This window comes from Phasianus colchicus, chromosome 3 (genome assembly GCF_987193195.1).
Source record: "Phasianus colchicus chromosome 3, bPhaCol1.hap1.1, whole genome shotgun sequence".
NCBI classification, from domain to species: Eukaryota; Metazoa; Chordata; class Aves; order Galliformes; family Phasianidae; genus Phasianus; species Phasianus colchicus.
The window spans coordinates 36,667,049-36,681,142 of record NC_143438.1 but is presented as its reverse complement, the minus strand read 5'-3'; the positions used below and the strand labels follow the sequence as shown (position 1 = coordinate 36,681,142).

At 41.2% G+C, this 14,094-nt stretch overlaps 1 protein-coding gene across 1 annotated transcript; it reads left to right on the top strand.

The window, feature by feature from the left end:
• Positions 1 to 6,038: 6,038 nt before the first annotated feature.
• Positions 6,039 to 12,127, top strand: GMNN (geminin DNA replication inhibitor). The gene is given in 9 exon segments (XM_031589062.2): positions 6,039 to 6,170; positions 6,442 to 6,505; positions 8,119 to 8,217; positions 9,341 to 9,476; positions 10,118 to 10,200; positions 10,277 to 10,387; positions 11,659 to 11,794; positions 11,797 to 11,814; positions 11,817 to 12,127. Coding segments are annotated over 8 exon segments (666 nt in total). The 5' UTR covers positions 6,039 to 6,170; positions 6,442 to 6,448; the 3' UTR covers positions 11,843 to 12,127.
• Positions 12,128 to 14,094: the final 1,967 nt, after the last annotated feature.

Sequence of the window (14,094 nt, the reverse complement as noted above, 5' to 3'; positions counted from 1 at the left end):
GCAGCATTACACATGAGCTCTAGATTGCTGGGACAGTTTCAAAATGCCCACCTTTTTCAGCTACAACATCAGCCCAGCCTTAGTGAGACCTGTGTTTAGATTCCTCCTTGCTCAACTGAAGCGGCTTGCTTTGCTGTGCCATCCCATGCTGCGTTTTGCCCTGTGCTGCGTCCACTGCTATTCTGAGCTCTGAGTCACACTTGGCCTGCAACCCTCATTCTGACACACAACAGGCCTGGTGCAGCAGCACGGCTCTGAGAGGGATTGCTCTCTGAGAACCTGGCACCTTGCCCGCCTGCAGAGGAGAAAGCAAGGAGCTTTCTTCCAGCCCAGCGATTCCAGCTGCCCTCTCCATTGCCATGCTTAGCAAAGGATATTTTTCTCCTTAATCACTGGCTAGTAAAGATATCCTGACAATCTTTACACAAGCTAGTAGACCAACCAGCTCAAGTGTGTTTATTATATGGGTGAATATACACACAGAAATATCTGCCCTAATAAAGCCATGAGTAATAGCTGTCTTGTCCTACTTTTATATCACTGTGCTTCTTTTTCTCCATTGCGTGCGCAGTGGTGAAGCTCATAAAGTAGAAAAAATGTAGCAGGGAAAAAAGCATATCGTAAAGTAGAGAAAAACACCAGTCATCAGTAGAAAAAAAAAAAAAAGAAAAAGTAGAAAAATCATACATCAACACCTTAGTTAAAATAGTACACGCTATTATTTCAGTAACATTTCTACTGAATGGACGAGGGAGTTAAGACCTAGTAAAACAAACAGTTAAATGTTATTGATCTGTAATTCTCTTGACCAGCTAATTGTGTATTATTATGCTTCTTTCTAGTTATACAACTTTGTGTTTGTTTATTGTTTTTAGTTTGCTTGTCTGCTTGTTTCCAAAATCAGCGTGATTTCAGATTCTAGCTCCTATTCGCAGAATTAAATGGTACTCTAATGCCTGTGCTTTTGATTTCCAACTTAATAATTAGTTCTGTTTTTTTAAAAGGTTGGACATAGATAGGAAGAGATAAGATGGAGTCTGATCTCTTTATGTTTGTACCTACTATTTGCATTGTACTGGCTGCATATGTTAGAAATAGTATCAGCCCTGAGGCTGCTTGCTTCAAAAACAGAACTATGATTAATTCAGTGCCAAATGTTTATGCATCAGACAAGAATAAATTAGTATTCCTTTATAATTCAAACAAGACAAATTAGTGGCAATTAAAACTCTGTCATATACTTAAGAGTGCACTCTAACTCTCTTTTTTTCTGCCTTTATAGCAAACATTAGTTTCTAAGACATAACAGGAATGCTTTTGCATAGAGAAATATCAGTGTTTCATGTGGAAAGCGTTCCCTGCAGCATGCTGTGGACAACTATATCCACCTCACAGCTATTGCTACAGCATTGAGGCTTCATTCATCTCTTCTCTGTGTACCACCTCCGGTCATAAAATGGATCATACATCCTTGGGTAAAGGAGATATTGATCCTTAACTTTGGCAGAATTATACCTACTATGTTGCTGGGTTTGTTCTGTCTTACTAATTACGTGTGTGGTTATATATATAATACAGATGGTTATGTGTGTTTTTCATTTTGTGCTTGTTCAGTTTGTAATTTTTTTACTTGCTTAGGAGTGCTGAGTATGTGCAGTCATGATATTAGAAATAACTAAAGCTTAGCTGAGTGTGTTAGCTGAGAAGATTGCATCCCCAAGAATTGGCATACAGACAATGAATTACCTCTGAGAGAATGGTGGTCATTTCTGAGGTTAGCAGCTTCAGTATTATTGTGGAAAGTACACGTCTCATCTCTAAAACTTTAGCATTTATTTTGAGAATGTCTGAAATGCACATTAAAAGAAAGTCTCTGCCTGCAATTTGTACAGAAACCTGTGAATCAAATTCCATTGGAGAAAATGCTTTGATATTGAAAGTCAAGTGACTTCTTGTTGCTCTGCTGTGTTACCTTTAACTTATGTTCTCGGCACTGTGCAAATGCATTTGTCTTTATTAGGCTGCTACAGTGGGCTGGCCAATGTAGTCCGGTTCCAAATGAGTTTTTGTGTTTGCTCAGCAGATGCTTGCAAGAATAAGAGTAATATTTGAAACATGTTTTAATTATTGAGTCTATAAACAGTATTATAAATACTGGCAATCAACAGAATTGGAATTAGCTTTAGATGAATCAACTCCTAGCCTTTATAGAGGATGATTCATTTTTAAATCTTAAAGCGTTAGACAAATGATATATTTTTTTAAGGTAGATATACTACTGAGGTTAGGACATAACCATCTTTTAAGGAGATGTCTTAGTGACTCACTCAGTAGTTAACTAAGCAAAAAATCAGAATAGGCACAGATTTTTCTTTTAATCTTTCCCCTCTGAAGCACTATTAATCACTGTTCACAGGACAGTCTTCTCTTTTACTAGACAAAAAGAAATTACAGATTCTCTGGGGTGATTTAATTTAGAGCAGTGGCCACTATAGAAAACCTGCTTGGATCATGCTGTGTATATAAACCCCTTTTATGGACAGTTTTATTGGAATACAGCTTTCCATGATTATCAAGCTAGGGAAAAGAAGATAGATCACGAACTTGTCGGTGACGCACAAAGTTCTTACGTATAGGTATAGCAATGCCACAGGAACAGTGCGGTGATGGAGGGTCAAAGCAAGGCCACGCTGCCACCTGCTGTCGCCTAGGGAATGGTAGCGGGTTGATTTCCATGGGCACATCGAGCACTCGGCAAGCAGGGGCCGGAGCTACGTGGAAACAGCAGAAGGCACTCAGCACAGGCAGGATGCCCACGGTGTTCTTCTGAGCCTCCTGCGGACTTCTGACGAATCCCCAAAACCTGCCACAGTGCCAGGTCTCTCAGAAGATGGCAACCGAGCAAGACGTGGACTAAGAGCAGTGATTAATTTGCTGCAGCCCAGGCTTTCCCTGTATTCTTTTCCCTGCTTTTCCTTGTATCCCTTCAGTAAAATAAATGGCCCTTTTATTGGACATAAAGGTGAAGAGAACAGCAGTAAGGGATCCTGAGAGCCACAATTCCTGTTTACTTACCCAAAGATCCCAAACCCAGCCTCAGGGCTTCCTCTGCAGGAACCTGTTGTGAGGGCTGCACCCAGAGCAGGACTAAGGTGAGACATTCACAAGCTCCCAAGGCACAGCACTGTACTCAAGTCTCTTGAGCATCTCCACAGTGATTCTCTGCATCTAAAACAACCACAGCATTTCCTATTTGCAAATAGTAACAAATAGGAAAGCGTACGTAATATTACATACAGGAAACTATATGTAATAAAGTAATTTAGAAAATACAAAATAACCATGCAATTTACTTGTGGTTAATGTAGCAGATTAAACAAAAAGAAGAAAAAAAAGCAACCTAAAGCTTGCTCATTTTCTGTGAATTACAAGAGAGGCCTTGGTGAAAGGCACAGCATGACTATCAAATAAAATACCATTTTCATAGAATCATAGAATGGCCTGGGTTGAAAAGGGCCATAATCATCATCGAGTTTCAACCCCCCTGCTATGTCCAGGGTCACCACCACTAGAGCAGGCTGCCCAGAGCCACATCCAGCCTGGCCTTGAATGTCTCCAGGGATTTTGCTAGTACTTGATTCAGCTAGCTAAGTCCAAATCCTGCAGTGAGCTCTGCTATGTAATGCTTAGGAAGTTTCTGCACAGTCTGTGCTGTGAAAACTGATAACGTTTATCAAAGCTCTAAAAAGTACACATTCTCTACTGCCATGATTAATCTAACAAAATGGCTGAGCTCTATGGGAAACCTTGGCGTGTTTGCTCAGGCTCACTTGAAATGTAAATAGTCATAAGGACTCATCACACCAAGTTTTATTTTTTTTTATGAAACTTAAGTTGAAATGCAGCATGTTGCCCTCCATCTGAAGAAGCGTATATTCTGCTGCTATTGGATATGACAGGTTTTTGCATAAAAAATCCTCTTATTAAATGTAAACTTCTGTTTACATAGAAATGAGAATTACTACCAAAAAAAGTAAACTGACACCTTTTTGTCTGTTTTTTAGTTAGTTAGTTTTTTGTTTGTTTTTAATATAATTATGCTGGTTCCCACAGTAAATCAATGAATAACTTAATAATGAGCTCCCACTGCTTCTGACACAGTGAAGGGATTCTTTAGAAATTTTTCAAAGCAAAGAAACTCAACGGAAGGAGAACTCTTGAAACACAATGGTTTATTATGGGACATGTTCTTCAGCTGGATAAATTGAAGGAGTGGCATCTTTGTAATAAAACTCCAGATCACATGCCTCCAGCAAGGAACAGATTAAAAGAAAAGCAAACAGAACTGTCACATCAGAGCCATCATCCGTTGCCGTGGCCCTTTCCAATTATCAACGTTTTCAAAAGCAATTATTCCACTTCTGAACTGTTTTTCTGAAAACTTTTTATAAACAAAAATTTAATTTTGAAAAGACAATCTTTAATTAGGTTTCACTTGAAAATACTAGCATTTTTGTGTCACAATAGCACATATCGTATCATAGGCAGAAAATGCCTTTCCTTTTCTGTAAATGTATGCTTTTCTGTAAAGTTATGCCTGTATATAATTTAAACATTATATATAAAGCATCTCCCATTGTATATATTTCGAATATACAGTGTTTACATTCTTAGATAACAATATTTTATAGTGTATTTATGTTTTACATTTCTATCTGTATGAATGCTTCACCCATATCCAGATCTTTCTGAAATGAAATTTAACACTGGAGAGACTTCTTAATCAGAGCTTAGTATAACAGCTAGTGCTTTGGAACATGGAATTTCAAATTTTATTTTAGAAACAACAAGAACTAATTTAAAAGCACAAGCACTTTTTGCTAGTGTAGCAAAGCCATACTAATTTAGACAGGCATTTCTAAATGTCATTTTTATTTTCTTCATAGAAGACAAAGCTTGCTGAAGTGACAGTTTGTGGATGACACCACATTATTCATATAACAGGAATAAGGCTGACCAAAAAACTGCAGAAGGCCATTATGGAACTGAGTAGCAGCAGAATATGGCAGTCAGTGAAGTCCAATGTAAATGAATGTCAATGAATACACAGGGGGGAAAAAATGTCTTAATTGTACATGGTGAATAGCAAGTTTTGAAGTGATTGCAATTCAAGAAAAAGATCTCAGAGTTATGACAGACATTTACACATAACAGCTTTTGTATTTACTGAGTAGAGCTGAAGGAGGTGGACAAAAGAAGCCTAGAGAAGGTTGGGAAGGACTGGCTGTTATCTTTTCCAGTTCAAGGGCTGCGGACATCAAGCAAAGCAATGGGAATCAGGTTCCAAGTTTAAAAAAGTGGAAGGTGAGGGTTCTTCAGACAACAGCTATTTGAGCTCCGGAACTACTTGCCAAAGGATGTGGTGAACAATGAAACTTTAAATGGGTCAATGGGAGACTGAGCAAGTTTATGCAAGTGATCAGCTTTATTTCCTTATACTTGTTTAAACACTGTTTAATTCATCATTCTCTGTAGTCTGTCTTTACTTTGCCAGACTATAACTTCCCTTGAGACATTCTCGTAAGTGCCATGCAGTTTATTTCCAAGCAGATGACTGATGTGTGGGACGCTAAATTGCCATTTCTCTCTGTAATTGTGCTTCACAATACTGCCTGGAAAAGACTCCGAAAGCTGTCCACGGCTAGCTATGAGACGGCCAGGAACGTGTGCACTGCTCTGCACGGTGTAGAACTGCAGTGCACAGGCGCGCACCCCACCTCCCACCTGACACGAACCCTTCCCGCCCATCCCCTCATACCGCCGGAGGCGTGACTCCCATAGGCGAGTTGCGGCCGGCGTGGCCTGCGATTGGCTCGGAGCGCGGCGAGCGGGTCACGTGACGGGGGAGGGTCCAGCATCGGCAGAGCTGCTTATAGGCGCCGGACTGGCGGGAAGGGGGCAGTTCGCTGGGTGCTACTGCGTACGTGCTACTGCTGTATCCTATGCGCGAGCGGCCGGCGGTAAGTGTGGGCACCGTGCTACTGGAGAAGAGCGAGGCTGGAGGGCTCTGTGTTTGGAGCTTGGCGGGCTCCGGGCGCGCCTCCTCATTGGCTGCGCGGCGCAGGGGGCGGGGCTCCGTCTCCCGCCATTTTGGGCGTGCGTTACTTCAGGTACGGAGATACGGTCCTTCTGAGGGGTGTCCGGGCTGCTACGGGAAGGCTGTGGGAAGGCTCCGCGGCTGCCGAGCTCGTGGTGACTTCTGGCATCTTGCTGGTGTAGGGCTAAAACGCGTGGATGCTGTGCTGCAGGAGCTTCCTAACCGCGTGATTGTGGCCGAGTTCTTAGTGCTGCTATAAGAGCTTGCGAAGTGGGGTTGTAATACTCTGGCTTTAGCTGTAGTCAGGTATTCTAATTTTTTTATTATTACTTTTTATCCTGCAGTGATCTGATGAATTCTAAAATGAAACAAAGCATGAACATGGAGAACCCATCTGGATCTCTGCAGGTATGAGTTCTGAGGTGTTGCTGCTAGAGTGCAGGAGCATGTAAAGAGCAGAAAATGCAAGGTGCAACTTGATGGGGCCTGCGTTGTGAATAACCTCAGAGCATTTGAAGGTGTGCACTGTGATGTCTTGGAAATGGGCTGTTAGAGACACAAACCATATATTCACTTGAGGAGTGCAGCGTGCTCCCACCTGACTTAATTCTCTTGTCTTGGGAATGCTGTCTTCTGCTTGAGCAGATGTGCTTATGAGTGCTCTGCAGTACACAATGAGGATGTATTAGCTTCAGACTGAGGTAGCTTGCTGTCTTAAAGCTTCTAGATGCCACTGCAATTCAGTTACTCGATTGGTCTGTGTGGTAGGGCTCTACAGAGCGGGTTGTGCTGTGGGGGTGAGCTTACAGATGAAGCCATCTTGGTTTGAGCATACTGTAGTTGTTGTAGGTTTTTTCCAAAAATAAGTCTTAATAAGGCTTAGTTGCCTTGAGATGATAGAGAAGCTTAAAAGATTTTTATTTCTGAGATAGCTGTTTAGACGTTACCTAAAGTCATACTGAACTCACTTTTTTTTTTAGTTAAATATAGACCTTAACTGGAACTGGAAAATATGACATAATGTAGTCTAATAGCACTCAGAAGAGATTGATTACAACAAGAATTTATCAGTGAAAATGGTCTTTGATAAGTCTGCCCTTTCTTGTACTTCACAATAAGTATTTGAATGTGTTAAGTCAAGTATTAGTCAGTAGTTCCTTGGCAGAGCGTACTGAATGCTGGTCCCCAATAGCAGCAAGCAGTGTCTGACACAGTGTGATTCCTGTTCCCACAGTGGTTAGTGTTTGTCCTGCAGTTCAACAGCAGGGTAATTGGTGGCAGAAACTACCGTGGGAAAGGTGAGCTCCTGTCATACGAAGCATGGAGTGGATCGGTGACTTTCTCACGCTGGTGTGGCATTGTACTCTGGTTATTTTTGCTTGGTTTTCTGCCATTGTTTGCTGTCCCATGGTGGCCATGTAGCCAACCCAATCAGAGAGCGTTAGTGTAGGAAATATCTATTTATGTATGAGAAGAAAAGTGACAAACATATTATTTATACAAAACAATAGCCTGTCTGGATCCAAGCAAACAAGTTGAGGCTTCACTCTAGCTAACTGAAGCAACACGTGTATAAATGAATACTATTTATGTGTTCATAGACAGTAAAACCACCAATAAAACAATGTAGATATGCTAAATAAACTTGCTATTGCAGCCTTTGTTTCTGTTCCCTCCAGAGTGTAATACTGCTGTTGTCAAATGTGGCTTTGGGAGATTTCATTGTAGTATGTGTGATACTGCTTTTCAGCTGGCCTTGAAGTGTAGTTACACATTTCTGCCCAGTGGCGTGTTCAAGCTCAGTTAAGACTGAGGGTAGAGACTGAGCTTCGCTTGATAAGATTACTGCTGTTGTAAAAGACTATATTCCCTTCTTTGCATAGACTTTAAAGTAGGTTAAAATATCATTTCTTCTTGAAGAGGCGAACAGGCCATTACGCTGATGGCAACATGGCAAACTTGAGTTTCAGTTTATGTAGGTAAGTGTGGCAACCCTTCTAAGCAATGTTTCCTTTCTTTAGAAGTACTTCACAGACACTACATGCAGTGCTGCCCCAAGACGGACTCTTAAGATGATTCAGCCTTCTGCAAAAGGTTGCCTGATTGGAAGGTGTAATGAGGTATGAGAATCACCTGTAGCTGTGTAATTATTTCTACTTGTATTGAAGCTTCAACTGAAAAAGCGTACAATCCACTAATTATTGACATGATCTAAGCTTACTGTTTTAGTAACAATTCTTAAAATCAGTAATTTCAGAGTACTTCTGAGGAAACATTTAGGAATGTTCTTATAGAAGACATCCATCATAATCAAATCACAGAATCACAGAATGGCCAGGGTTGGAAGGGACCTCAAGGATCATGAATCTCCAACCCCCCTGCCACACGCAGGGCCACCAACCTCCTCATTTAATGCTAGACCAGGCTGCCCAGGGCCCCATCCAATCTGGCCTTGATCACCTCCAGGGATGGGGCATCCACAACCTCTCTGGGCAGCCTGTTCCAGCACCTCACCACTCTCTCTGTAAAGTATTTCCCCCTGACGTCCAGCCTAGATCTCCCCTCCCTCAACTTAAAACCATTTCCCCTCATCCTGCAGTTATCTACCCTTTCCAAGAGTTGATTCCCCTCCCCTCTATAGGCTCCCTTTAGGTATTGAAATGCTGCAATGAGGTCACCCTGCCTTCTTTTCTCCAGGCTTAACAAGCCCAGCTCCCTCAGGCTGTCTTCATAGGGGAGGTGCTCCAGCTCCCTGATCATCTTTGTGGCTCTCCTCTGGACCCTCTCCAACAGCTCCCTGTCTCTTTTGTACTGGAGGCTCCACACTTGGATGCAGTATTCCAGATGGGGCCTCACAAGAGCAGAGTAGCAGGGAACAATCACCTCCCTGCCCATGCTGGCTGCCTGGAATAGCGTTTGCCTTCCGAGCTGCAAGAGCACTCTGCTGGCTCATATTAAGTTTTTCATCTATCAAGACCCCCAGGTCCTTCTCCACAGGGCTGCTCTCAAGGACCGCTCCTTCCAGTCTGTATGGATACCTGGGATTTCTCTGGCCCAAGTGCAAAACTCTGCACTTTGCTATGTTGAAATTTTATAAAAGCTTAAAATATGTAAAGAAATCTGAGGTGGTAGTCTTACTTGCAGTCCTGGACAAGCTTGGACTTGCTAACTTGTATGTTTTTATTGTTTTCTTAATACATTTAAATGTTGCTCTGAAGCTAAACCTGCTTGTGTTTTATGCAGAAGAAATCTTCAGTCAAGAGGAAACTCTGGAATAACAGGCTTACCTCTTCAGCTTGTAAAGCTGAGGAATCTGTGGACAAAGAGCAAGAAAATGAGAATACAGATGATGTCATTCAAGCTGTGGATCTCATAAAAAGTATGTGGTAATTCTGAAAATATTTTCTTGCTCTTAAAATGCTGTCTTTCTGCTTGATATGACTTGAAGCATGCTCTCTTGTTAGATAAATGTTTTTATATAGTGTTTAGGGGGAGCTAATGATACTTTCTCTCTGTAGTATGCTAAATGCAGTATAGCTGTCTGCTGTTAAGAGTGGCTCCCAATACTGGTTACCATGAACTCACTGTGCAATGTTAAGTCTATTAGTTCTCTACTCCAGCTTATCTATGGGCTTTCAAGTGACTAAGCTGAAATGAAGGTCTGTTGTGGTGTAGGGTGCTGATACTGAAGCTCCTGAGTTTCTCAGGACTAATTATAAAATACTGTGGGTTTAGTGGGTGTCAGTGTTCAGTGTGGACAGTGACTTAGGAGTAAGACTCATGTCTTCCACATGCTGTAATATTTGGGGCAGCTTCTAGAAGACAGCCTGTATAGCCACTAATACAATGTGGGATCTTTTTCTGTGAACTTGTTTCTCACTGTAAATGTGCTACTAAGTGTGTGGGGAAAACACTACACAGTTTCTATTCTTGCAGTATCTGGAATGCTTGAGTTAGGTACCTTAAGGTGATCTCCTGAGTTCAGTCCTAGCTTGGACTTACTGTAGCTTCTTACTTTAGAAAGTCCTTCATCTCAATATTGGAAAGAAGTGGCTGAAGAAAGGAGGAAGGCTCTGTATGAAGTGCTTCAAGAAAATGAAAAGGTAGCTAGTGAAAGCTAACTAAATTTTGTACCATGGACTATTGTTCTGTTTTAACACTCTGTTCTGTTGAATTCAGTTGCACAAAGAGATTGAACAAAAAGATGGTGAAATCGCCCGCCTAAAGGAGGAAAATGAGGAGCTTATGTCACTGGCTGAGCATGTGCATTATTTGACCAGCATGATTGAGGTACTTAAAAGTAGCATTGTAAGATGAAACATGAGATCTGTGAGGCTGTTACTAGCAAAGCATGGCTTCATTTGTGTCCTCATAGAAACATAAATTACTGTCTGAGCTGCTTTCCATGGGCTAGCTCTTATAAGAGGCATAAAAGCCCCTTCTGGGGAATGAGTTTTTTCCATCTCACACTCCACTTGGGTAAGAAACTGCAGCAGTACCAGAAGTACTTGGGACATGTGTTCTCCAAGAGGAAGATTCAACCTGTTGTCTCACAAGAACAGACTGTGCATGTTAGAGATAGTGACATGCAAAGGAAGAGTTCATCTGCACTTTACTGGGATGAGTTAATTTTTCTTTTGCCACGTTGTGGCCTAAGAAAAGTCTAATGTACAAAGCCTGTTTGCAAGGCTTAAACTTGTAAACTGTAAAATGGCTTGTTTAAATTAAACTGGTACTATAGATGCTAATATTGCCAAACTAAAAAATTGAAAAGTATGCTTGATCAGCAGAAGGTCTCAAAGCTCTGGGAACCAGAGCTTAGTTACAGCCTTTAACTTTTAAGGCAGAGCATCTCTATGCCTCAAGCAGGATAACGGTTACCTGCAAGAGCTAAGGCTGATTCCACTAGCTCTGAATAATTTTTAGAAACAATGTTTTGTGCTTTAAGTTGCAGACCTACAGTAGACTTAATTTCTGGAAGTAGCTGCTGTGCTTTCTCTAAGTTCTCTGGGGACTGGTAGCCTTACTGCTGAGTCTGTAAAAGTAGGAATAGCTTGCCTGTAGCAGCTCTGGAACTATAACAAATAAGCAGCCATGAAACCAGGACATACATATGATCATCTAGTTGATTAGTGTCTGGACTGAGCTCTCTTCTGAGATAAGCTGGGTGCCTGGCAGGCTACTTAAGTTATCTGATTGGACTGGAGGAGTTGATCAAGTTCATGAATTTCACAGTAATCTTCAAGTTTCAGTTAGTGTGATTATTTAGATCAGTCTTAAGACTTCACTGACTTACTGCACCTGATATTTCTGTTATTCAGGGAGTGCTGCTTGTTACTGACAGACTTCCATGCAGAAATAATAAGTTTGAAATAATGCTAAAGCATTACTTTTATTTGAAAATGTTTTACATAATCTTCTGAGGAAGGAATGATGTATATGAACCATGTCTGCTTGAAGATAATGTGTTTAATCTAATATGCAGTATTTTACTGATTACTAAATTCATTTCAGACTGTCTTACTGGTTATTAAATTCATAGTCTGCTGTGGTTTTCCTAGAGGCTAACGGGGCAAGAATCTGATAATCTTGAGACACTGGAAAGTCTGGCTTTAGATGAATCCCACCAAGAAAATGAAGAACTTAACCTTGGCGGTGATGCAAACAGCACTTCTTCAGAAGGGCCTTCACAAGCATCATTGACTTAAGGAAGAGTGTTTTGCTTCAAGTGAAGGAAATTACTGACAACTGTGACCTTAAGTAGGCTAATGTATGTGGATTCTTTTAATTGCAGATTTCCCCTTGAAAGGATGTACTACATCTTCTCAGGTATAGAAACTCTTGTGGGAGCATGACAGTGGCTTTTAACTGAAATTATGTAGCAGGGAGTATCTCTGTACTGCTTGTAAAACTTATTACAGGCTGCAGTTAGTTGCTTGTTTAAAATGCAAATACTGTGTATTTCAAACTGTTGTTTAAATATCAAATGACATGCATGAGAACTGAGAAATAAACTTTTGCCTTACCAAAGCAGTGTCTTGTCTGAGTTGAGGGATGGCTAATTCTAAGCTCTGCAAGTTGGTTGTGGCTACTGTAGATGAAAGTTCTCAGTGTTTTTAGGAGTACTGCCTGGGCACTTCTGAACTCCCTTGATTTATTTTTTTTCCAGAATTCTGGAGAACAGAATGGTTTGAGGGGATAAGGAAATGCAGAAGCTGGAGGAAAAAAAAACTTGAGTGCTGTTGGCGAGATCTAAGACTTCTAGGAATGGATAATAAGACTTCAGCTTGATCCTGAGGTTTAGTTAAACTCTTGCTTTGTCAGTCTTAAATTATTGCCCCTGTCTTTAAAAGAAGCTTTTTCCAAGATGTGTAGGTGAAAGCTTAAATAGAAGATAGTAGGGGTTTTTTGGAATTTAAGTTTGTTGGCTTATAGAATAGCTCAGTTGGAAGGGACTTACGGAGATAAGTCCACATGCTTGAAAGCTTTAGGGGCTAACCAAAGTTTAAAGCACATCACTGAGGGCATTGTCAAAATTCCTCTTGAGCTGCTGACAGCTATGGTGTTTACCACCTCACTAGGAAACCTGTTCTGGTGTTCCACCAACCTCACAGTAAAGACTGTTTCATTTATGTCCTGTCTGGAACTCCCCTGCCTGTCTTGTGCTGTTGCTGTTCTGTTATTGGTGATCAGGGAGCAAAGTCTCTCTCTTGAAGAGAGGAAACAGAGGGAGGCCACTCAGACTTGTGTACTCAGCCTCTCCTAGCAAGATGTAGCTTTCGGCCCTGTTGCGAGCTTTGCCTTCCTTTGGGTGCTTTCAAAGGCCTTAATATCTTTTTATATTATGGGGCTCAGAACTGCATCAGTACAAGTATAGCAAGAGAATTGCCTCTGTTCACTGTTGGGCTATGCTTTGTTTAATGCCCCCCAAAATGTGGTTTGCCCTTGGCTGCTAGGACATGCTGCTGGCACATGCTGAGCCTGCTGTCACCACCACCAGTCATTTTCTGCTAAGCTGCTCATCTCCTAGTCTGTACCTGTGCCTGGCATTACTGTTTGAAGCATAGAACCCAGCAATTACCTTTAAACTTCATGCTATTGCTATTACCCTTCTCTATGGTAACTAGATCCCTCTAAAGCCTCCCATGGATGCTCTTGTTAGCTCTTCAGCAGCTGTTCTGATAACTTGATGTATATGAAGTAGCCATGCTTCAGAGCTGTTCCAAACAGAAACTTGCTGTCTGTTTTCAAAGTACTGTTCTTGGTATTTACCAAGGGATGAGGCAGTATGTTTGCAGTACGGTGTTTACAAATGTTTCTCTTGTAAACACTTAAAGTCTTGAAGTGTTTACAAGAACAAAAGGTACATTTCAAAAACTTTTGAGGGCCTTATCTGATAGCCACATACAGGAAGTAAGTATTTCCAGCTCCAAGTGCTGAAGTACAAGGGAGAGTAGTGCAAGCTTTCTAGTCTTTTGTGCAATCTTGGCAGTTGTCTTCCCTGGACAAGCTCTAGAAGAAAGTGGTGGCAATTGCAATACCTTGTGAAGAGCTTAATGCGGAATGCTGAAATAATCAGGGATTCTAGTTAATGGGTTTCTATCAGGCCTTTCCAAAACAGGTGCTTCAGGACATGCACAAACACCTTCAGAGCTATCAGATTAGTATTTTTACATTTCTTCTGTATATTATTGTTTCTACATGGGTGTCAGTTAACACCTGTCTCACAACACACTTAAATGGGAATGTTGAAATCATTACAGGATTTCTGGCTTCCATTTAGTCTTGAATCTGGTAAGCAAGGCATCATGTTTTCCTCGGAGTATAGTAAACAAAAGATTACACCCTTCAGTTGTACTCAGAGGACTAAACATTCTTTCCATTGCAGGTGTTCCCTTAACTTGCAATAATGCTCTATTTAGCAAAACTAAAACAAAAAAAACTAACAGCTTGGATACTGGATAACTGTTTTGTAGAGTAATCCCAGTTTTCTTTTT